Below are 24,598 nucleotides of genomic sequence, written 5' to 3'. Positions count from 1 at the left end.
AGAACTGCCATACTGAAAGCTTAATTCCAAAATAGAGCTGACAAAAAATACTTGTCAGCATGATGCCACACGACAAAACTCAGCAAAGCATGATGCAACCGTGAGATATCCAGACATAACATATGGTGCAAAGATTGGAATTAGTGAAGACCGATCACCAAACTTAGATTGCAGAAGGCAAAAAATAAAATCAAACAGTAGTACCTTCAGCTGATTTTATTTTTTTTTTTAAGTTTTGGAAATGTCAAATTATAATTTAAGTGTCATTCAGCTGGGTGGTGCAACCATGAATGTAGGTATGGTGCCAATTGGTCATTATTTTATATTTTATACGATTTTTCATGGGTATTAAAATCCTGGTATTTGGTGCCTGAAATGTGGATCCCTGCTTTGCATGTCCTATTGCTAGAGCAGATCATTAGGAACTTATTAGTGAACTGGCCTGATTCCTTGAGCGTATTTATCATACTTAGCTCATGCAGCATGTGACCAGAACAGGAATAAACTTCACACCAGAGCCCTTCCATCCTGTCAGTTGTGAAATTGTGGTGTTCCTTTAATTTTAAAGATGCAGAAACAAGGAGAGAATGAGTATGGGGGACTGCCAGCCAAGAGCAAAGGGCTAGGAAACACCAGCATGGAAGAAATCCAGCAGGAAAAAATATAAATGCTTTTAGATCACTGAAGGATCTCAGCTTCCAGGAAAACTCAAGCTGCTCCTTTATGAACCTGATCTGATTTTTCCCTGGGACATGAGAGTACGGAAAGTCAGGCATAGAAAAAACTCCACTTTCATAGCAAAGTTGTTAAGAATGAATACCAAGGACTATGCTATTTTTTTTTTCTATCCAGTCACAGCTACCTTCAAGTCCCACTGTGAAAGTTCACATTTAATAAGGTGTGAATAACGAATCCTCAAGGAAGCCAAAATTGTGTTATGAAATGAAGGGGAGATCTGGCAGCAAGGAAAATACAGGAGAAACCACAGCTAAAGTAACCCAAGTGACAGGGAAACTAGTAGATGCCTGGAAATTAGGGCTCAGACTGCATTTCTTTGTAAGAGATTTTCCTAGGTCTGCACGCATACAAGGTTTCTTTTTTTCCTTTATTTCTCTTTATAGTAAAATTGTAAATTCAAACTTGATAAATCGAATTATAGCAGTATTACTTGCGTGAACTGTTTCCTAAATCTGCATTTCTGCCAATTTAACCTGTTGGTTTAAAGTCAAACTCAAAGAAAACGCTGGGCTTTGAGCTATAAATGTATTTTGGCTTTGAACCTCCAGCCTTGACCTAGGGGTGCACCAAATCCAGAGCTGGAGTCAGCTACCTGCGATTCAGGGCACAAGTTTAGCCACGAAGGGGAAATCCCAGAGTCTTAGCTCGGGAGATTTAAGCACGATCAAGTCACTTACTCAAATTAGCTTAAAATCCCAAAGCACTCTCAGCCTAAGCGCTCTCAAACCCCAGCATTGCCAGTGGAAAACCCTCACGGGTGAGGTGGGAGCTTTCCCAGCACCACCAACACCCAAAGGGATGAACCTCTGCCCTGACCCACTTGTCCTGCTGATTACCCTCAGAGCAGCACATTGATGTCCCCTCGCTAATACCTAATAATTGCTAATTTTGTTTCTTTTTTGCTCCTTGCAGACTTTCTGCTTTTCCTCAGTACCGTTTTAGTGTCCTCCTCACTGAACTGCCCACATTATCTCAGTCCCTCCCTCTGACTTACTTTTCCCTAACATCAACAAGCCCAACCCTTGTCTCATTCCACTTCTCCACCATCACTTCTCCATTACTTCGAATTCCCTGATTTTTTTTTTTTTTAACAGCACACAACATCTGATGCCCACTACACCCTTCTCTGTCCCATCCTGGGAAAAATTTGAGGTCAGATTGGATGGGGCCCTGAGCAGCCTGGTGGTTGCAGGGACTAGATGACTTCTAGTGATCCCTTCCAACCCAAACCATTCTATCTATGATTCTCGCCCCACAGCTGTGCTCCATCCAGCTCCCAGCATTTCTCCTTTCCTCAAACAGAAGTCAACCACCTCCACTGCTCTCATCCAGACTTTCCTCCACCCACCCTTCCAAAGCCTGGGTGATGTGCTTGTCCCTCAGTCTTTGCCTACTTTGCTCATCCCTTGCACGTGGTACTCGTGCCACACACAGATGTAGCCTGGCAGGGAATCATCCATATTTTATAAATTAATTTAGAAATGAACAGATGAAAATACTTCATATTTTCATATTAATTTATGTTAGCACTAAAAAGGCAATGCTAGAGCTATTTAGTCTACCACAAGGCCATATCAAGGCCTCAGTTTTGATCTGAGGGAACCTGACAGCTTGGGCAAAGTTCTTTGTTCAGACACCACATAACATACCTTAGCAGTGCTCAGTGTGCAGCTGTTACAACACTAATTGAAATATGTTTTTAAATGTATCAGGTTTCCGAACATTTGCAGAATTATTTTCTTCCCCTCGTGCAAAACCCAGTATTGCAGCCGCTCAAAATGAGTGTTTAATCCCTACAATGTGTTAGTAGGTCGTAAAATAAAACTGGGCTAAGGTATTTTACACTGGGGATGGGGGTAAGTCTGCAATTGTAGGTGGATGAGGAGGACCTACAACTGCAGGAAACCACAGGATCCCCAGCTGGTTTGGGTTGGAAGGGATCTTAAACCTCATCTCATTCCACCTCCTGCCCTGGGCAAGGACACCTCCACTAGACCAGGTTGCTCCAAGCCCTGTCCAACCTGGCCAGAGCCTCACCACCCTCACAGTGAAGACTTTCTTCTTAATATCTAATAATATCTCCATAATATCTAAATTCCTACTATCTAAACCCACCCTTGTTCATTTTGAAGCCATCCCCCTGTCCTAGAGCACTGTCATGCAGTGCCACAACATTCATAACATCATTGGAGCAGAGATAAGTCAAAAGGAAGCAGATTTGACATCCCACCCCACAGGTGGTATCCAATCTCATCTGAGATCCCTGTGTCATCCATGGGGGATGGAGCTGGAGAGATGCACACAAGGAAGCTCACAGGAGGGCTCATGAAACACTTGTGTTTCATCAGATGGGTAAGTGATGTAGATGCCACATTTTGCAATGAAATTTTATGATAAATCTCCATCAAATATCTAGAAGAAATGTTTGGGCCTTTTTTTGCTTCATTGCAAAACACAGGTTCCCGTGGGGGCCCACGCTCAATCTACAGAGGGGAAGTTGTAACTAATCTGTTTGCAAAGCCTCTAAAATTGCATTTCTGTTAAAACAAGACAACAACAGCAAAAAAATCTCTGATAGTAAGTATCTCAATCTTCCTGGGCTAAAAGTTTTTGACTGAAAAGCTGTGCATTTCCCATTTGCAGTGGTATAAAAGTCACAAGGCATCAGATCACAAGCTGTCACTGGTCCCAGACTAAATATCACCCATCCTTTGCCTAAGGCAAGTGGGTCTCTTTTCCATGGGAGGGGGCCAAACAGAAGTCCCACTCTTCGGAGGAAAGAAGGAAACATTTTTGTGACAGTGTGTTTTTATTGTTTTTTAAGGCAGTTCTTTTGAAGCTGCTCGGGGGTTTGGATGTTAGATGTAGTCCCAATGGAGATGGATTAGTGGCCAGAGCATAGCAAAGCGGTCAAAGGTGCAAGATAAATGCAATTTATATATAATTGCCCAAGCTGCACCTGTTCCTTTTTCAATAGGAGACCTTGTCTGCAGACACAAACATAGAATATATCCCTTTTTCTCCTTCATTTGAGTGTAAAATGGGGAATTCTAAACTTGTATCAGAGTAAAGCAAGAAAAAATAACCTTTAAATAGCATGTAAATTTTTTATGAATCAAGCTCTAAATAAAGAAAACTCCCAAGCTGGGAATTCAAAATACTAGCCAGAGAGAGCTGATTTGCTACCAGGCTCAAGAACAATATTTAGTTTACAGAATCAATCTGGAAATAAAACTAGTGCTTGCATCAGCATGAAAGCTACAAAAATAAAAAAGAGGTCTTAATAAAATATACAGTGGAAAAGGAAAGGATGAAAGCCCTAGCACAGCTATGAGGCCCTCGACAGCCCACACAAGCAATAAAATAGAATATGATGTAATATAGAACAACAATGAAAGGATTTTAAATTTCTAGGTAGGATTCTGAAAAACTGTTTCCAGCTTTTGTTGCAGAGCAGGCACGCTGAGAGTTCCCCTGTGAAGCTACAACAAAGCTGGTGTGTGGCAGACACGGGCGTTGACGAGAGCAGAACAAACATTAACCTTCACCTTACTCCTCCACCGCTGGACCAGGAGCCAGGATTTTTCTGTATTTCTAGATGCTCCGTTTTTCTGTTTGCTCTCCTGCTCACTCACCCACTCCTTGCTTCCCTCCTTATCAGCAGCACCAGGAATTTTTTGCTCACCAAAGCACCGATGCTTTGCCGTGAAGGCAACCACCTTCTTCACCTTTCATAAGGAAAGTGTCTTGAACCTTGTGCTAAGCAGCTTGGAAAAATCTGAGATTAGACACATCCCATATTGGCTCAACTAATTTCAGCCTGTCCAAATTAGGATGAGTCTGTAAGATTCCACAGGAAAATCATGTGAGCACTGAATGCCTGCGCTACCTGTCATGCTCTGCACCCTAATTACAGCACTGCGTCCCCTGGCTTTAAGCAAACAGGACCTTGTGAAGCTCAAACTCTAAGAGGGACACATAACTTCTCTCAAAATTCAATGGCATCCCAAAATTAAATTGTCAGAATTTGGTTCTGCAACAAACAGTGGCCTCTACACTAAATTTCAGATGAGCCAGAACCAATGCAATTCACTCATTGCAGTAATACAAGAAATTTCCCTTCTCCCCATGAAGCTGGAAGCTATTACAGAATGCCACCAATACTGCACAAATTAAAAAATATGGATTGTGAAATTTGTGGCCCTTTATCTACTGTGTTCCAGCTGTGGCAGGCATGGTGTACAGAGGTAATCACAGAGTACTTTGTCCTACAGCTGGCTGCATGGTCCTACCAAAAGTTCTTGGGATGACAAAAAGAACTGGCCAAATGCTATTCTTCTTGCCCTGGCACAGAAACTCAGCTCTACTGCAACCCCTAAACATTCCTGTTTTCTCCTTTACAATTGATTAACAATAAACAATGATTCAGACAGTTTATGTAGTTTTACCTGTCAGTGTTTTGCTTCAAATGATTTTTCTGTGATAAATTTTTAGGGGTTTCTGTCTGACTCTTTTAACCCTTGTTCTATCACTAGCTGCAATAGATACACAGACCTGGAGAAGGGGTGACAAATAAAAATCTGATTGTCCCAAAGTTCTAATAAAACACATATATTCTTTTTACACAAAGAAAAGGAGATTGTTATAAACAACATCCATTATTTCATGCTTCTCCAGGAAAGACAGAAAACATTCTAATTCCTCCTAAAACAAGTTTTTAATGAAGCTACAACAGGTCATGATCAGCTGCTCAGAAAACAGCAACACCCTCAGAAAAAAAGGGCTTTTTTTCTCTTTTTTAGGTTTCAAAAAGTTGGTTGAAAAACCCGGGCCTGTTCTGAGAATGACCCCAAAGGCAGAAGAGGGTGTTACTTTCAATTCAGTTACTTCCACTGAACATGGACTGCAGTTTCACACCTATGTTATTAATTCAATCACAAACTCTGTCTGAAACGATCAAATTAATTTGAAATTCACTTAAGGGGCACCTGAGCCATCAGCCAGAGCGCCAGTGCAGGGTGCCCCCTGAAGGCTGTGCATGAGGTATTGGGGCTGGCCCAGCCAAGCCCTTCAGAGCTCCCACCCACTCAAACACTGGCGTGATGCACTGAGGCTCCATAAAAGCAAACACATCCCTGACAATAGTACTTCCCTCTTTATCCAGTGAGCTCCATCACAGGATATCATGAATTAATATTTACAACACCCCAGAGAGGCGGGCTGGTATCATTTCCCCATGTTTCAAAGATGGGCGAAGGTGAGAGAAAGATGAAGCAATTTGCTGCAATTCACTGAGGAAGTCTGTGGTGAGGCAGGGGAGAGTGCAATGCTCTCAGTGCCTGTGCCTCTGCCACAAGACCATCCTTCCTGTCCCTAAATGCCAGGCTCCAGCCTGATGATGTGCTGTAGTTCTAGTGTATTAAATCTGACACCCTATACATGTTCTGGGTCATAAGGCTGAGTCCCATAAAATTGATGGACATGAAGTTGAGAAGCCAAAAGGGACAGAAGATAGAAGCAGGAGAAGAGTCCCCACGTTGCAGCTGTGTGGCATTTTTCTAGGCAGTAGGTTCCCATGCTACTTCAAGACCATAACATATTTTTGCTATTACAAATGCAGTTTATTTTGCAAATCAAGGTGATTTGCACACATTTCAGCTTGTCAAATTTTCAGCCTTTCAACCATATGTCTGTCGACCTTATGGACTACCAACTTTATGGGATTCAACCATATGTCCAGATCCCGATATATATGAAGGCCAGTTCTAACATAAGAGCTTTACAGTAGTAGTGTAGTAAAGCATAATGTTTGCAGATGGCTGTAATAAAATCATTCAGGAGAGGAAAGGTGCAGGGACGTAAAGCCTTCAAAGCTTCTTCTACTGAATAAACAATTTGATCTGAATAATGTAGTGGGAAGCACATTCTGCCAATGAACTGGCTGATCAAGTCCAAAATGTTGATTTTAATTTTCTTTCCTAATCCCACGTGTATTTTAACTTCCTTTTGTATTTTCCGTTGTGGGCTTAGCTTAAAATTTGGAAGAAAAGTATAAGGAGGAAAAATAACAAAGTAAAGGATTTTGTTTTAAAGGCACCGTCCACTTCTGAATTGTAAATTTTTCATCTGTGAAAAGCCAAAGGGTTATGTGGGGCCTGGAAGATGTATTAATAGAGAGGTATAAGGTTTTTACCCTCACATGGTGAGATTGAAGGATGATGTGACTTGCTTCATTTCCTGAAGCGGGACTCAGCTTTCAAAGTTAAGGCAAGTTTCCTCCTGAGTAAACTTTTTCTAACTCTAGGAAGTTGGAGTTTGGTTTATGTCCTGCTGCACAATAATTCAGATGATAATTCACATTCCCTTTGTCCAACATAACTTGATATCTCTATTATTTGGGAAGCTCCGGTCCCATTTTCCCCTAACTGAAACATGCTGAGCCAATGTGTGGCCCTCAGAGAGCTCTGTCCTGGCTGACAGTGGGGAAGGGAGCACTGCTCGTAAGGGGAACCAAAGCCAGCATAGGTGTGATAGAAGGTCTTTTTCAAACCAAAGTATTTTTTAAGCTGACAGTGCGTGGTGAGCTTTGGCAAGCTTCCTTGAACTAGACAAAAATCACTTCCTACTCAGGAAAGAAGGGAACCTTCCTTGGGCATTAACTGGGAAGTGAAAAAGTGAACTGCAACCTGCTTGTGCTGCTGGTGTGCAAAATCACTGCGAGAGGAAACCCCCTGAGCTGTTGACTTTCAGATAACTTGGCCAGAGCCAGCTCTCATGCTGCTAACGTCAGTGGCCCTTTTCCTATTGGATTAAATTGGAGCGGGGTCAGATAGTGTCTAAGAAACAAGAAATACATTGTCACTCTTCCTTCTCATGCCAGACTTTTTGTTGACCAAGTTGTTTCTGAGTTCTGGGGCCGCTTTGATCGAAGGTTTGGCCTGGGAGATGATGATTGCCACAGCACCTACCAACATTTACCCCAACATCACATCCAACTGTCCTTAACCATGCAACAACCACCAAGAAAAAATTTAAAAATAAGCCACAACAGAGAAAAAGGATTTTTTTTGAAAGCCTCAGCACTGCACAAATGTACTCATGAAAGACAGTGAAGAACAAAGCACGACCATCAACCCTGCCCTCGGCGTGCCCTACCTGTGTGCTCGTATTTGTGTCGCAGCAGGGAACTGCTCTTCTGGAATGTCTTGTCACATAAGTCACACGCGTACATGCCACTTTCTGTCTTCTTTATCTTCTTTCGGGACAGACAGGAGTCGGAGTCCGTCATGTCGTCGAGGCCGGACATGTAGTCTGGGGTTCCATCAAGCAATTCTCCCTGTGAGGGAACCACTCGTCAGCAAAAGCCGCTCCCGCCACCAATCCTGCCCACCAACCACCCCAGGGAAGTTACAATCATTCCTTGGTGGTCCCTCTTAGCTTAGGAATATGAATAATGAAACTACAGCTGGTGGAAAGTATGGAAATAACGAGGAGCCTTCTACTTCTATGCCTCAAACCAACTTTCTGTCTTTGAGCACTCTGCAGTAATGTGGTTTGCAGAAACCAACAGTATTTACCACATCAGCACTAAATATTTCCAAGAAAGTGTGAAGGGGAGGCTCTTCGTGGCCAGCAAAAGGTATTGCATTATTTTACAGAGGTAAATGTAAGCAACAGCTATGGGATCATTCCTTTCAAAATTCCAAAACTTGGGTGTATTCTGTATCTGTAGAAAGGTTTTAATTGAATTTTATATTTAGGTACAAATGTTATTATTATGCAATCCATTTAAATGTATGTCTCCCGACTAAAGGCCTCAAGCTATATTTTTATATTTAATTTTGTAATTTGAAATAGGGAATATTAATAACACTTTTTATCAATGTTCTATCTATGTTAAAACAGCCTTCAGCATTAAGAAATAATGAATGTGGATCAGTAAATTATTAAATTTCCTGATATTTATTTTGTCTCGATCCAAAGAGAGTGCAAACTTGCATGATAACATACATTTCCATTTGCTATCACACAGTTCAGTTTTCTTAGACTAGGTTTGCTCTAATTAATATTAGAGAAGATTAAATAGGCTTAAATACATTTACAAAGAGGGCAGATGTACTGTAAATTGGAATAGTGGAACAGCTGTTATGGAGGTGCAGTGCTATTTATGCTCCTATTGTGCAAAGAGGGATTACAGTCCGTAATGTAAAACCATACCTGATTTTCACATTTGAAACTATAAAACATTTACTAGTCAGTAAAATTACTAACGGACGGTAATAGGACATGGGGGAACAGGCGCAAATGTAAGAAAAAATTATTAATCTATAATCAGTTAATCTCATTTAACTAAACTCTGTACATTATATCTGAATACACCCAGCAAAAGGGTATAAAAGTACAAGACTTCTGTGGAGCTGCTCTTCACTGCAGGCATGCAAGGGACAAAATCCTTTGCTACACCTGTGTTGACTCTGTAGAAGAATTATGGGTTGTACCTGGGCACGAAGAAGTGCGGACCCAGATTACGTGTCCAGGAGAAGACTTCGTCTGTGATTAACGGCTCGGGCTGCTACCTCTCCAAATAATTTAATTTAATCTCTGTGTTTTTTTCAAAGCTGTTCCAGATGACTGGCAGGATTAGAGGACTAAGAGTCTGGGAAGACCATTAGGCGGCCCAAAGGAAGGAGCTATGGGTCAATGCTTCTCATCCCCCAGACATTCATGAGAAGAAGACAACCTTCCCATGAATAGTGGGGGGACAATCCCCCAAAAATATATGGAAAGAATCTCTTTCAATGGTTTACAGTGTCTATGAGGCTCTATGGAGATCTGCTTAGAGGCATTCAACTTTGTGCCCGAGTGGGGAGGTGACTCCAAAGGGGTCTCCCACTGCTCTTTTCGCTGTGATGAAATGTAGCTATGCCTTGAAGAGATAAATTTCCCACCAAAGTTTCCTTCTTTTTTTCTTCTAGGATACAACTTTTTATGGACATTATCAATATTGTCATTATATTGCTAAGCAAATCTAATAAGAAACGGCTGAACTCTTAACAGAACAAAGATCATTATGCCTGTCCAAAGTAATTGGTACTGCTCCTGAATCCAAGTAGAGGTACTCTTAAGTTAACTGCAGTTTATTTTCCTACTTCACCGCGTCTTTCCAAGTTCAGACTTAAATAAACTCTGCTAATTTTGTTGGAAATGTTGATTATAGCTTTGGGCTTTTTCTTCTCTAAGAAGACACATCACAAAATACTAAATTCTAGCTTTTCAAAGCAGAAAACAGTTGAAACCATTTACCTGAAATCCTTGTTTCCGCTGGTACTTTCTCCTTTGCTGCATATCGGCAAAAGTAGCTGCTCCAGTTGGGTAGGTATAGGCCATATGTGGTAGGAAGCTCATCTGATCTAGTCCTGGGTATGGTCGCAGCCCAGGAATACTGGTCTGGACTGGTGGCATAAAAGTGGCTGGGGGAAATGCGCTCTGTGGTGGAAGTGTTGTGTATAAAGGTTTGGCACTAAATGGGTTCATACCAAATACTGGGTTAGTGCTTTTATCCAGATTATTTGAATTAGAAAACTCCTTCTTGATAAAAGTCAAGTTCAGTGGCTCATCTGAGTTTTCAGATGATGAAGAAACACTGTTGTGTTCTAAACTTACACTATTAGCTTTTGTTTTGTTCTTTGTGGCTATAATACTTTTGGGTTCCTTCATTTGTTTTGGTAAAGACAAGTCCAATGGCTCAGCCTGAAGCTCCTCAGAAGAGAAACTGTTTGGAGTGTAAGAACTACTGTGGGAGTTTTTAGAAGATGTGGAAGAAAGATTTAAAGGAGAAGGAGTGTTGCTCCTAGAGTGGTCCAATTTATCAACTGGCTTAATATTGGTAAAATGAGGAGGTTTTGTTAGCCTGAGAGGAGTATCACAATTAGTAACACTGTTATGGAGTTCAGCTATAGATGGTGAAGTTATAGAGTCCACAGGCTTTATTGGAGATCTGGCTGACAAAGAGTCTTTAGTGGGAGTGTTGTTGGTGGCAGCCAGCGCCACCTTGGCACTGGCCCTTTCCAGTGATGGTGACCTGGAACTTGAATACTGGTAGACTTTTCTTTGTTCAAACCATTCCTTCACAAATTCCTGAGGAAGGCCAACAGCAATGGAAATTTTCAGTAGTTCATCAGAGTTGGGCTCCATATTCATAGCATAATATGCTTTAAGTACAGACATGTGGTCCTTGTATGGGTTGATGGGGCTAGTCATTCCTTTCTCAGAAAGTACTGATGACAGCAAGAGGGCTTGCTTATCAAACACTCCAGGTTTGTTGGGAACCATGTTCTCATGAGGCTGAAGGACTGCCTTGATTTCTTCGTTCATTTTACACAGGTAACGCTCATGCTGATGCAACGGAATGGGACCAGGAAAACTTTCTTTACAGAACTGGCATGAAAATGGAGTGGATACGTTGTGGTTCTCTATCATCTTGTCTTCAGTTACCAGGTCTATTAGGGTTCGCAGCTTCTCTTTTTTAATGTTATTGAGCTGCCTCCTTGAGTCTGTGGTCAAGCTCTGGAGGCAAGCTTTGGCTTCATTGACTTTCTCTAATGTATAGTCAATAATACTTTTAGTGGCACCATTATGACTTACTACTGGAAGACCCACGGGGGGAATATTGGGGGAGGTAACTCCTTGTTCCTCGGCTTGAGAGCATGAATCCTTCATGTGGTAAACCTTCAACTTGGAGATCTCTTCAGCCTTGCAGTCCATTTTCTGCCTGGAAACCGTGTTGTCCACAATCTGTAGGACCTTCTGCACCTCGCTTAAATTGCTGCCTACTGCAGGAAACCCGAGCAATGGTGCTTCCATCCCTACACCTAAGTGCTGCATTGGACTTTGAGCAGACGCGTGAACTCCTAAGGGGCTGGTTGCTCCAAGTCCACCATTCATAAAAGGACTAGTTGCACTAAACCCATGTGAGGCCATAAGAACCTTGTACTCATTGAAATCTAGTGGTTCTGTTTTAATTTTCAGTAGGCCTGTTTGCTCAGACATACTAAGTGGTTTGCCATTCTCCAGCTTGTTTCTCAGCTGTGTGATGGCTGAATTAGTAGGAGAGGAAGATACAGAATTAGGAGAAGAACCCGTCTTGATATTGTTTCTCATTCTGCCATTTACAGAGATCAAACCAATACACTTCTTGCTGCTGATGTGCGAACTGTAGGAGCCAGAATGGGAGAAACGCTTCTTGCAGTTTGGACACTCATATGGTTTTTCACCTAAAATGATAATTAAAACCAAATGTTAATTATCATTCTTGCTGCTATAATTGCAAGAGGTTGCATTTGCTATCTAACTGACCGCCTGTGTATCCAGTGATTAATAGTGAAGGAAATATTAATTCTTTGAACATGGCCACACACCACCACTGCTTTACCCTCCTCTTTCTACAGGTTTTGAGGTCAGTTTGGACCCAGGGTCTCCAAGTGGCAACAGCCATCAAAGTGTGAGATTGGCTGCAGACTGACCAGGGCAAATCACAGGTAAGCACCCAGTAAGGAAGAGAATCAAATCAAATTTAGACTGTTCAAATTTGATTTGTTTCTTTTATATTTTTTTCTCCCCCAGAATGGAATTTTCACTGGATATGAGGACCCGTATGAGAAACTGAGTCCTGATGTTAGAACCTCCACATCAGTTTGTGCCTGGGCTGAGCCTGGTGACATTTTGTGTGCTGAATTCTGCATCAAGTAGGAGAGCCAAAATGCCCAAGTCATTCAATCTGAGAGGCTTGGCAGTTTCTTGTTATCTGAGAATATGAGCTGTATTTCACTCAGGGGGACTTTTTATTTTGGAAAATATAATGGACTCTTCAGGCTCCCACTGCACAGCGATGAATGAACGCTTCTGAACTCAAACTGCCAAACAATCTATATTATTTGCAGGAAGCTTTACTATTTCCAAATCTTTTAGCAAGACCGTGGTATTAACAGCATGATAAATGAGGATGACTCAGATATCACTTATGAAATACCTTGGTAGCTCCAAGAAGCCAGAAGCAGAACTGTGTAAATTTTAAGCAGTCTTTAAAACTCAGCTAATTAAACAAAATGCAAATGAGCACACCAGCACCTCCGCTACTCACCACTGTGAATTCGCAGGTGTTCCTTCAGATGGTGTTTATATTTGAAGGCCTTGCCACACTCAGTGCATTTGAACTTGCGATTGCCTGCTCCTTGGGTCAGCATTTGGTGCTGGGAGGAAAAGAAGAAAACAAAAGAGATACCAACATGAATTTTATGCAAGAGAAACCATGAATTTCAAGCTCAAAAAACAAAAATTAAATTAATGTGACTCTGAATTCGTCAAGCGGACCAAAAGGTCTGCATGTACATTTATTTGTCTCATCAGCGTTGCAATAAAAATCAAAATGTTGGCAGTAAACCGAAACAAATGAGAAAGTACTTTCACATGAGCATTCGATATTTGCTTTAGAATTATTTCCTAAGTCTCCCATCAGAAATGTGTTGCTTTAAGGTATCTCACGATGAGAGAAACAGTTTTATAAGAAGATTTGTGGCTCTTAATATTCCTAGCAGATTCTGAACATGTGGGACTCAGCTTGTTTAAAAATTCTGTTTACTGCATGTGGAGGAAAGAGAGAAACACTGTCGTTAGTGGCATTTCGTGTAAGATTTAATTCATTATCAAGCAGGAGAGACTGCATCTTCAGCATAAGCTGCTGCTGGAAATGTTTTTTAAAATCACAGAGCAGCAGGAAAGACTTGAGCTACCTTTCGTGCCATGTTTTTCCCTGGTGCTCTTCTGAGGGGCGAGGGAAAGTTGAAAGTTAAAAGGGGTGTAAAGATATAATCAAAGGAAGCTGACCTTTTTGCAACAAGCAAGGAAAACCCCATGACTTTGAATTTGGAGAGGAAAAAAAAAATTTAATTAACAAATAATTATTATCTTGATAATCATGTAGCCACTCTGGATGCTCAAGGTAGGAGGTCAGCCTTTTGCAGGCAACCACGACACAAAAGCCTTTTGCAGGAGCAGGGAGGGGGCAAAAAGGGGGGAAAAAAAAAGGAAGGGGAAAAAAAAAAAAAAGGCAGCGCCGAAACGGTATGACAACTGCGAGGGTGTGCTGCCTCTTCCCACATTCCTGGCGAGACAGATGGTGTTACATGGGACACAGGGAGGTTTGTTCAAACAGCAGCAACCTTCAAAGATCAAGCAGAGCCCAGCCCGCCGCGCGCCATTGAGGGACCCGCGCTCATATGTTGCTGAGTTGCATAAACAAACAGCAACAGCTGTTTTGTCTCCCCCCATCGCCCTCCGAGGACTACTATAAACTTTAGTTGTGCCACTGTTAATATGATACAATCATTTTAATTTACTAATTGTAAATGCCATGAGCAAATGAGGGGACTTTTCAACACCAAAGCTACCATTCATAATGCGCCAGTACCAGCGCGCTCTCGCATGTGAAATTTCAGGCAGTTATGTTGGATAAATATCCAGGCGGGTTTTGTTCCCTCCCCTGGCTCTTTTAATGATACGAGGCAAAAGGAAGAACCTTACAGTGGATCAGGTTAGGAAAAATATACATGGGAAAATGTGTTTGTCTACTGGAAAAGCCATGAGAAAGAAAGAAAGGAGAAAGTGCTCTGGAGTCATTTATATTGATTTAAGATCAAGCAAAAGATACGGTTCTCTTAAAAATGCTAATTGCAAAAATCGTGTGATTAGGAAGATATGTGTTTGCCTAACTGAATTTACCTTCTGCTGAGAGAAACCTACCAAGAGAAATCCAGCAGATTGTGATTTTTCAGGTTTTTAAGAAAAATAAATACAGCATAAAGCCTTTATAATTTGACACAATGCACACATCTATTTATTCAACTTTTAACCACGCCATTTGAGTTTCCATTACAGCCCTCCTTAAGATGGGTTTTTAGAAGTAATTCTCCAGCTAGGAGCAGTTTTTCTGCTGGTGTGCAAAGAATTTTGTGGTGCAGGTCTATTGCCAGCCCATCTAGGAGCACTGGGGAAGCTCAGTCACCTGTTTGAGACACCAGCATTTCCTTAAATGTGGCACTGATATAATATTACATGTGCCCCATCGAGGAAAAAAACGGCTTTGATTTATTGCAGATACGCTGCCGGGCTATACAAATGAGAGCAATGCCCAATTCTAGTGGCACAATCACAAATGATAGCCTATATGTACTGTCGGAAGAGTTCTTCTCAAAATGTGTAATTATGTCTAACAAACGATTATACAAAATACGCATAATTTCATGTGATTGAAAAGGTTACTCAAAAAGTAATGAAAAAATATTAGCGGATCTTTTAGTATGTCTTGGAGCTCCTATTTGCAACACTGCAAAGTAAAACTAGGTGAAAAATGGAATTAAAATTGCTGAGATGTTTAATAATGTATAATTAAAATGCTACAGTTTCATTCACTTTTTGAGGAACATAAAAACGAAACTAAAGTCAAGTTAAAGTGCAAATAAAATTTCTAAATTAGAAATTAACACACTCATTCGATCGTGAACATAAGACTATTAAATCATATTAGAAGAGACCATCAAAAAATCATTTAGACCTCAATTAAAGCTATTACCATTAAAAGATCTGCATCTTCAAAATGCCATGAAAAATTAATAATGATTGCCAATCAAAGCAATATCGTTTCTCTAAGGGGTTATTACAGAAAGAAATCACTTAAAACCAGCCCCCCACCTGATCTGTCCCTGGCTTGTGTGTCACCATATGCCGCTCGAGCTGGGTGCGGTAGGCAAATGTGTAGTTACAGAGAGGGCACGAGAAGTTCTCCTCGTTCTTCTCGTGGCGGTACTTGATGTGCTCCTTGAGGGACGTCAGGCGCTTGTAGCCCCGGTCGCAGTAGGGGCAGGTCAGCAGTTGGGCGAAGGCATCTGGAGTTCCAGGTGGCAGGTCTGCACCCCGGCATGGGGAAGAGGGGGGAGGAAGAGAGAGGCAGGCCAAAAGGTCAGCAAATCAATGGCAGCTCATGGGCTGATTGCCCGGGATGGTATGAGAGGAATCGCCGCAATCTGCTGCCCGGGAGGGAGGGACGGCGCTTCCACCCGGCGGCGGGAGGCACCGGCACCCGCGCACGCCCACGGCAGACTCGCAGGGCCCGCGCTGGACCCCGCCGGGAAATTAATTATGGGCATCACTCCTCCCGCAGACCTGGCTGGCTTGAAAACTAAGAAATACTTTTCCTGATCAATTGGCAATTTGCATTCCAGCCCCAGCTCATTATGTTACTTATGCCATTGACCGAATCCTTCCTACTGACTCTTCTCCAATTATTTATCAAGGCATTGGAGAGCAATAGGCTGGCTACTCTGTCTTTTGTTGCATTAAAACTCTATTAAAACTTCCCAAACTCCCAAGTAGAGCAGCAGCCTTTCTCCTCTTTAAATTCAGCTCTTCAGTCCACCCACCAAATAATACAAATGTGCTGACTAAAAAATCACAATACACTGAAATTACAGCCCCAATCTTTGCTCATGAAATTCCATGCCGCTGCAGCTGTTCTTCAATTTTTAAGGTAAACACCCAGGCATGTAGTGCATTTATAATTGCAACAGCTGCACGAGGTCAGGATACTGGCTAAAAATGAGTTACAGCCTCACCATTTTCTTCTTGCCCATTGGCCTCTGGAGTGCCAAGGCGAGACAGTTCCTCAGGGGCTTCAGGGTAAATAATGGCTGTGTCGCTGCGCTGCAGGTACTCTGCTATGCTGACTGCATGCCCATCTCCTTCCTCCAGTTTCCTTTTGGCAAAATATTCCTCAAAGTCCGACGTGCAATTTGCGTTCTTCACTAAAATAAGAGAGAGGGAAAAGAAAGGGTGGTTGAGGGCATCGTCCCAGAGAGCCTGGGCCGGTCAGCAGTGTTGGAGGTTGAGCAGATGTACTGGAGCTACAAGGCTGGGGTTGCAGCTGGATCCTTGCTCCCATCAGCCTTGCTCCAGCTCCCAATAAAATTAATGTGGGCTTTCCACCAGTGTGGGTGGAAGTAAGGGCAGGCAGTTAAATTAACAAGAAGGCAGGGCTCTACAGGGCAGCAGGAGAAGTTTATGAGGCTTGGGTAATGCAGGTAATCTTTCATTGCTGGAACCTGAACAACCTTCACGGGGCTCCTGGGGGTCCCACAGCTTTTGGCTCAGACCTACAGGACTGAGCTCAGCTGCCCCTGGATCCCACAGACCCCGAGATGGTCCCCATGTGGGAGATGACAATTGCAGGTAGTAAAAGACCAAACTTTTCTGAGACAGGTCTTTCCTCAGGCTGCCCTTTGTCAGGCACAAGAAGAAAGTGGCTCACATCTTCCCACTTTTTCTTTCCTCCCTGAAAAATTAACTTATAATGAGAGAATGGGTTGTTTTAAAAACTTATTGCTTCATGATTTCTGCAATAGAGCCACATGGTTTAGACCATTACAGGGTCACCAAGCCCAAAACCACTTTGACAGCCCATACAAGAGTTTTCTTTCTTTTCTTTAAATGTAACCTCAATTTTTTATATCCATGCAATGTCCATGAAACATAGTACATGCTCAGCCACAAAGCATCCTGTTACTAAAAATGTGCTTTTCTCCTTCAAGTATGAACACTGCTTTCGGGAAAGACCTTAAAACTCTGGAATGTTATAGACAAATAACAATAGAATTATACTAGAAAATAAAAAAAAAAGGAGATTATGATTTTCTTCCTCTAAATTGTGTTACTTTGTTTATTAACAAGTCTTGAGAGACACAGTTGGTGGCAGGCAACTAAAGATACTTGTTTTTAACTGACCATAAATGAAAAGAACAACTTATGATTGATTAAATTTTTAATGTATTTCTGCTGTGGTGAAATAAGAAAATGAGGAAACACCATGGACTATTCTGGAGTTCACGTAAAAATAAAATACTAAACAGTACAATTCTGCTGTCAGTGAAGCCAGGGAGCAACATGGAGTAAACACGTGGAAATCAAGGGGGTTATGGTTTTAACCACTGGAGATGAGAGACTAACCTGCTCCTTGGTGTTTAGAAATGGGTGAAGGCTTTGCCTCAGTTTCCTCTGAAAATGCAAGGCAGTGATGCTGGCAGTGAAAATGAGCCATGACCTCTGACTGGGGCACAAGTGGGAGCCTGCATTGCCTGATTTGAAGCTCTGATCTCGGCGTCATCGATAAAAGTAGATATCCGTCTCTGTAAACCTCATCCCTTTAGCCGATAAAATCAAATCCTCTGGCTGAGAAAAATATGCCCTATTTTTCATACCAGCTGAGCAGCTTCTCAACTGTTCTGCAGTATTTTAGTGACAGTGACCAAATGGCACAGGGCATGGGACCCTGGTTTTGGAAGGAAACTTCTGTTCCTATCACAGTGGTTTTGTAGGGAATGGCTACACCACCACAGAGCTCCTCTTGGTCCTACTGCAGCTCCAGTTACCATTTGTTATTAGCATGAGAAACAATTCTCCCCTTTCAACACCAAAATAAAGCAGCTTCTAGAGAAGGGGAGTGTGAGTGTGGAGAAGAAGACAGAGTGCTTTACCTCCATGTTGTTCTGGGAAAGAAATATAACAAAATGGTGGGTCCTGAGTACACCTTATGCACAAAAGCATCACAGCAGGTGTAGGACTTCTTGTTTTTATCAGGAAAAAAAAGAGCTGAGGCTTTACTTTTTATGCTGTAAATCTAACTTTTCATTCCCCTGTTATGCCTAGATCTTCCAGGTGTTACAGGGTGGTCTACCCTCTGGCTTAGCACTACTCAAGCTCCACTCCTTCTCTTCTCTTAGCAATATACCCAAGGAAAAAAAGTTTAATTTTGCCAAATCTAGGCCATGAGTCAATAAGTGAAGCAAGGAGAGGGATTTTTTCTCCAGGGAGGAGAAACGGGATGGCTCCATGGAATGGTTCCATGTGTCCCTTTTCTTCCCCAGGTAAATGAGGGGTACTTTGAGTTTGCAACTGCATTTATAGGATTAGGATTCAAGCTACCAAGCAAGGCCTGGAGTTAATATTAGGAGCTTCCACCCCCAACTCAAACCAAAATGAGGTTCTTCCTTCATGCCCCCAAGTCTATCTGGAGGCTGATCCAACAGGCTGTGGAGGACTGCTGCGATATTACCGGCCTTGGCTTCCTAATTCTCAGGATTATTTAGCTTCTATGTCTGTACATGCAATCCAGGAGCTAAAGCAAATGTTTACGTCTACATTATAAACCCCTAAAAACAAGGGGATTTAGTGGAAAAGCTGATAGACCCTTCACTGAAACAATACAACCAGTGCTGCAAAGCTGCAGATTAACACAAATAGTCAAGGGTGTCCATGTGGGTCTGGTTTCTCACCAGCAGCACTACTGACAATTCAGACGTGGCTAGAAGCTCACCCAGAGGTACTAAAAAGACCCATCTGACAACCATTAGGTTTGTCTCTCAGCTTCTGGGTGGAAGACTTGCTTCCCCCCTCCATGCCCTGATTTATTTTCCATGTACAAAGCCATGTTCCCAGACTCCTTGTGGGCTGACACTGCACACACACTGCACATCCCCTCCTGCGAGATCTATGGTGGGTGACCTCACCAAATAAGTCTTTTTTTAAATTAATTATTGGAGCCTGGAGAGCAGAAATATTTTCAGCTCCAAAAGCTGATGTGGCTGTGTCACATAAAAATAAAACACATTAAGGAAAGATATCTTTGGAGGCATTTAGGACCTTTCAAGATAAAGTGGGAGAGAGGTCCGAGGAGCTTGGGAGACCAGTTATTTTGTGTGGGAACTCGTCCTGCGAGATGGTGATAGCTGCCCTTAATCACAAACAAAGCTAATAAAACCACAGCCTTCATTAGCCAGGAAGTGAGAGGCCCCCATTGGTACACACAGATTACAGCCTGAAAACGGCCTGTCCTCCAACCTGCCAAGTTTTGGTTCTGTTTTCCTCCCCCTGAAAGTTTTTCTTTCCCTTCTTTAAATTATGTTAAGAGATCTTGAATTTTGTCAGATGTTACTAATCAAAACCAGGAGAATTTATCTGTTTGTTTGCAGGGATTTTGTTAATCTGTTCTCTGCAAACATCCCAGTTGCAGTAACCATAAAAGGTAGAATAAAATAAACCATAAGAATTTCTTCATTCACCTTTTAAAAAGCTCTTCTGCTAAACATCACATTTGCAAGTCCCTATTGCAGAAATCCTCAGAAATATTTACAAATTCATTTAGCGGGACCAAAATCCTAAATTTTCACCCTAATGTCACTTCTGCTTTTACACTATGAAGCCTCCGTGGCTCATTATAAAAATGCAGCTGATTAATGTAGGGATAACAAGATTTCTCTTAAAGTACTTCCAGGAAGTGGCCACTCTGACAACAGCAGAATAATTTAATAATGGAGACCTTTTCTTTTAGTTTTCTTTCTCCACTAATAATATTTTGCAGAGAATTTGATGCTAAAAGTGCACCACAGATATTGCATGCAATTACAGAAACCTTCTGGTTGGATGTGTGTTTTCATTGGGTTGAGTCTCAGCCTTTATTGAACATCAGTATTAGATCCCCTACAACCTGCAGGGAAAAACTGAGGCCAAACACTCAAGACAGGCCCAAAGCCTATAGTGAGGCTGAAGAGGAAAACTTTGAACACTTCCCAGACCATCCAGGAAGTATCTCCAACAGCTCAAGGACTAATTTTTTCCCTTTACTAGTCAAATAAGGGTTGAGGCACCTCACTGGGCATGAAAGGGAGCTTTTACTCCTAATAAAAGAAACTATAGGTACTCATAGTCACCTGGAATCTCACTCTCAGGGTGAAAAGATTGGCACAAACATTTAATTTATAAGAGTGTTTATTATGTCTACGTAATCTGACATTGCTCTTAAGAGTCTATGGAGATTGCAGCAACCAAAGAAACATTATTACCCAATGATAATAATGGGTAACACCTCAAAAAGTGACAAAAGACTTGAATTAAACACTGTCAGAGCAACTTGTGATGGTTATTTGAGCAAGCCTCGATCATAGCCAGAGCAAAGAGGAGCCTAGGACTTGCACAGGACATCTGGGGAAGGAATTGATAGGAGCAACTCACAGAGAAGCTCTTGCATTTTAAATGCAGACCACCTAAATGCAAAGCACTCCTTGGGCCGTGAGTTTGCAGGGCATCAAGCTGGGGAGGGGTAATCCTTATTTCTTCCGTGCAAAACTGGTTCCAGTAGGGGCAGGACACCCCATGGACCCCACTCAGGGCTGGCAGAGGGGCCCCAGAGAGATTTCATGAGGCCAGTGATGAGCTGGAAGATGAGGACATCAGATACTGGAAGGGAAGGGACTAAGAGGACACGAAGTCTTCCCCTTCAAGCAGACCACATTGCAAACATGAAAGAGTCAAGGCCTGTTACGGCAAGGAAAAGATGCGCAAAGGAAGTCACACGGACTGATAGGGGACCTCAAAGGCTCTGGTAATGGTAATTCAGATAACCATCAAACCTTGTTTCTGAATCAGATGTCTTTTAAAATCCTGTTTCTCCAAGTGCTGAGCACAATTTGTCACTTTATTCCAGCCTCTTGGAAATAAAATAAGCTTTTGAGATACATATGTAGCCTGTTCTGCACAGCAACATCATTAAGTACATACGTAATGATGAACTGTGCCTCGGTGCCACCCTCCTTTCATGCATAATAAATCTAATGGATGAAGAAAGCAGTGATATGGTTTTATTTTCCTATTATTTTCCCCCTCAAGAATGATAAAGTAAATTTCTTGTGTTGCTTAATAAGAGCACTGGGGTTTTATGTGGGTGTTACCAACATCAGGAAAGTGTGAGTAATAAAATCCTTGTGAGACTTTGGTACCACCTTTTACAGTAATATTTGTGGAGAGTATTACCTATGAACTAAATTTCATAACGGAATGGATAGAAATGTACTTACACTAGAAAACTCTTCCTTTTAGCTGTGTAAATCTATCTGCAGCATCTCAAATTGTGACGAAATGCAAAAGAAACACTGGGTGATGTATGGTATTCAGCTATGCTGAGGATAAAGTGGGGCCTTTGGAAGGAACATGGTAAATTCCTGAATTCATATGGATTAGAAAATAGCAACAGGAACCTTTTGCTGGTTTGCTCTGCTACAGAAAAAGTGAGATGGCTCAGACATGATGCCTGCTAAATATCTCTGTCACACTTCTTGTGCCACCAAATGTATTGATTTCTAAGAAGAGTAGAAAGAAAGAGATGCTAAAAGTGGGAAAAAGACCCCCGACAAACAATTAGACAGGAACATTATAATCTCATAAATATGCATTTAAAGTGTGTGTGTGTCTATGGATCTATGTAAGGGGTTTATGTGTGTCTTGCTGAAAAGATGTTTTCAGTCTCTGAAGCAGCTCAAATCTGGGGCTGCCAAGGAGAGTGCACCCCATCCTCATCATCAAGCTCTTAGTACAGTCTCATTAAAAGGCCACTGTATCTTGGCCCAGCTAATTTCAACTATCCAAGGTTCACCCTGCCTGGGAAAACATCTCCTCACACTGCTGAGGACTGTTATTTCCCAAGGATGCAGCTACAAGGAGTTGGAGCTAAAATGCTGTGGGACACAGGAGGGGTAGCAAGGACTCTTCACTGCATGAATTGGTCACTTGAGCACTCTCGTGGTCAAGTTGGGGGGAATTAAAAACCAGGAGAATTACATCAGTATTTTCCAACTTTTCAACAAGAAACAGATTGTTTTGTCACTCCCACTCCTCATGCACAGCTAGCTCTACGTGATCCCAAATAAAAGTGATGCTCACTCCATGCAAGGCCTTACCTGTACCATTGTTTCCGGTGGTCTGAATTGTGGCTTCAGGCCCCATAGTGTCATAATCTTCCTTCATTTCTTCTGTGGAACAAAGCATGCACACTTTTAGCACAGGCAGGGTGGAGGATGGCTCACAAAGCTGGGGAGCACGCTGCGGTGCCGGGGAAGATCCCGCTCGGGGAAGGAGAGAAAAGGGCTCTTGTGGACCCCTACACAATGGCTTTGTTGTGGGGAGAGAATGAGTTCAGCAGCGCTGCAGGGACGAGAACTTATTTACTTTAAACACGGCAGAGAGCGGTGGAAAACAGAACTATTTGTTCAGAGTAAACCAAGGGCTTTTCCCAATATCAAATCTAATAAGCAGTCAGGTGAGAAAAAGGGATTTTTTTTTGGTTGTTCTTCTTGTTTCTCTACGTATTTAAAGAAATAATCAGTTAACAGACACTGTGAGATCTATACCTGGAAAAAAATGCAAATGCAGAAGGAAAATGTAACAACTTCTTGTATCTCCCTCTCTATCTATCTATAGCCACACAGATCTGAGCTGTCACTGTCATTTTAACCTTGTTTGAGGCACAGCAAGTATTAATACTGAGTGGTGCAGAAATGTGACAAATCTTCAACTGTAGGAAGTTCTCCTCTGCCACTACTACTTGTTTGCGTCTCCTGTGCACTGACAAAGTCTGCCTTTATGGCCATAAATCGGGTTAATTCACATGCAAATGAGCATGACACGTGTAAAATTATTTATTATGTATTTTTATGGATCGGTTTACTTTTCATGAACCTGGGGACTCAGACTGAATAAAAATATCTTTTAGAAGAGGCTCCATCACTGGGGAGAACAATTTTCCTGGATGTTTCAGCCTGCCTGGCATTGCCTGTCAAACTTGGTTTCTTGCTGCTAATTTGTTAGTTCATGTGCAACAGGTATTCACACACGCAGCCTGGATAGGATTTAACCTTCCAAAGGGTTTTCACAGGCAAAAAAAAAAATTATACAGAGCATTTCTTTCTCGCCTTTTCAACCTCTAAATGCCAGCCTTTCCCTATCTGAAGACATGCACAAACACACAACCTCTCCCTTTCCTTTCCTTTTCAAGTGAGAGAATCTAGTATTTGAGATTTAAGTGAAAAAAAATCTCCTTTAATCATTCACTGAGATGCGCTTGCAAGAAATAAAATGGCACAAGGCACCCAGAAGAGGTTCAACAGTGACCAAATAAATTTTAAAAAAGGAGAGAATTTCCCAGAAAAAAACACCAGTCGATGATGATTCAGGAAGATGGATGCTGCTCAGCCAATCAAGTGATAGACTGGCAAGAAGATCAAAGCATGCTATTAAAATGTTATTGATACATGAACCGTTAAAATTCTTATTGCTCTTCTTTTTTTTTTTTTTTCTTTTTTTTTTTTTGTGAGAAAGATTTTGATGAGGACAGAGACTGGCCCAGTATTAATCCATTTCCATGACAATGATTTGACTGAAGATAGGGGAATAATATAAACAGAGCACATTCTCAGTTCATTCCTAAAATTGTAATCTTGTAGTATTCTTCAGATGTCACACTCTACAAGTAATTAGTTGGTAGAATAACAGGTTCTAATTGTATCATTCTAATCAAAACTAAAGCACAGAATTACTTAATTCAGAGCTTTACAACCAGCGTACAATACTGTGGTATAAATATACATGTTTATGGCTTTGAAGCTTAAAAAAAGAGAAAAAAAATTAATGAAAGCTCTTAAGTTAAAATATGCAGGTACAAACAGATGCTAAATTTGTACAAAAGCATAGAATATGCAGACCAGATGAAAAATATTTGTTTAAACTGTACAGCAGACAAGCCAGCCTTGATTCTCTTCCCAGATCTGGCATTCTGCCTCTCTAAGGATCATTTTCACGGGGTTATCTTGCGTCCAAAACATTTAGGAGTTCAATATGTATTAATAAAATGTTGTCAATTATGATAATTGATCTGCTGAGCCAGCCTCACATCTGATATTTTTATTGCAGCCTCCCAGAAATTTTAATC

The 24,598-nt window shown here is 41.7% G+C and overlaps 1 protein-coding gene across 2 annotated transcripts in view; it reads right to left on the bottom strand.

Moving 5' to 3' along the window:
• ZEB2 (zinc finger E-box binding homeobox 2) overlaps window positions 1-24,598 on the bottom strand; it is a 104,230-nt gene that overhangs the window by 3,052 nt on the left and 76,580 nt on the right. For both annotated transcript variants that reach the window (XM_031058302.1, XM_005415723.2), the window contains 6 exons: window positions 22,572-22,643; window positions 16,404-16,592; window positions 15,484-15,698; window positions 12,878-12,986; window positions 10,042-12,011; window positions 7,894-8,074 (listed from right to left, as the gene is read on the bottom strand). In XM_031058302.1, coding sequence (XP_030914162.1) covers window positions 7,894-8,074; window positions 10,042-12,011; window positions 12,878-12,986; window positions 15,484-15,698; window positions 16,404-16,592; window positions 22,572-22,643 — 2,736 coding nt within the window. The remainder of the gene's footprint in view (window positions 1-7,893; window positions 8,075-10,041; window positions 12,012-12,877; window positions 12,987-15,483; window positions 15,699-16,403; window positions 16,593-22,571; window positions 22,644-24,598) is intronic.

The sequence above is a fragment of the Geospiza fortis genome, unplaced genomic scaffold, assembly GCF_000277835.1.
Source record: "Geospiza fortis unplaced genomic scaffold, GeoFor_1.0 scaffold112, whole genome shotgun sequence".
In the NCBI taxonomy this organism is placed as follows: Eukaryota; Metazoa; Chordata; class Aves; order Passeriformes; family Thraupidae; genus Geospiza; species Geospiza fortis.
Note: the sequence above shows the minus strand (reverse complement) of the source record. Positions and strands in the feature narration are given on the sequence as shown.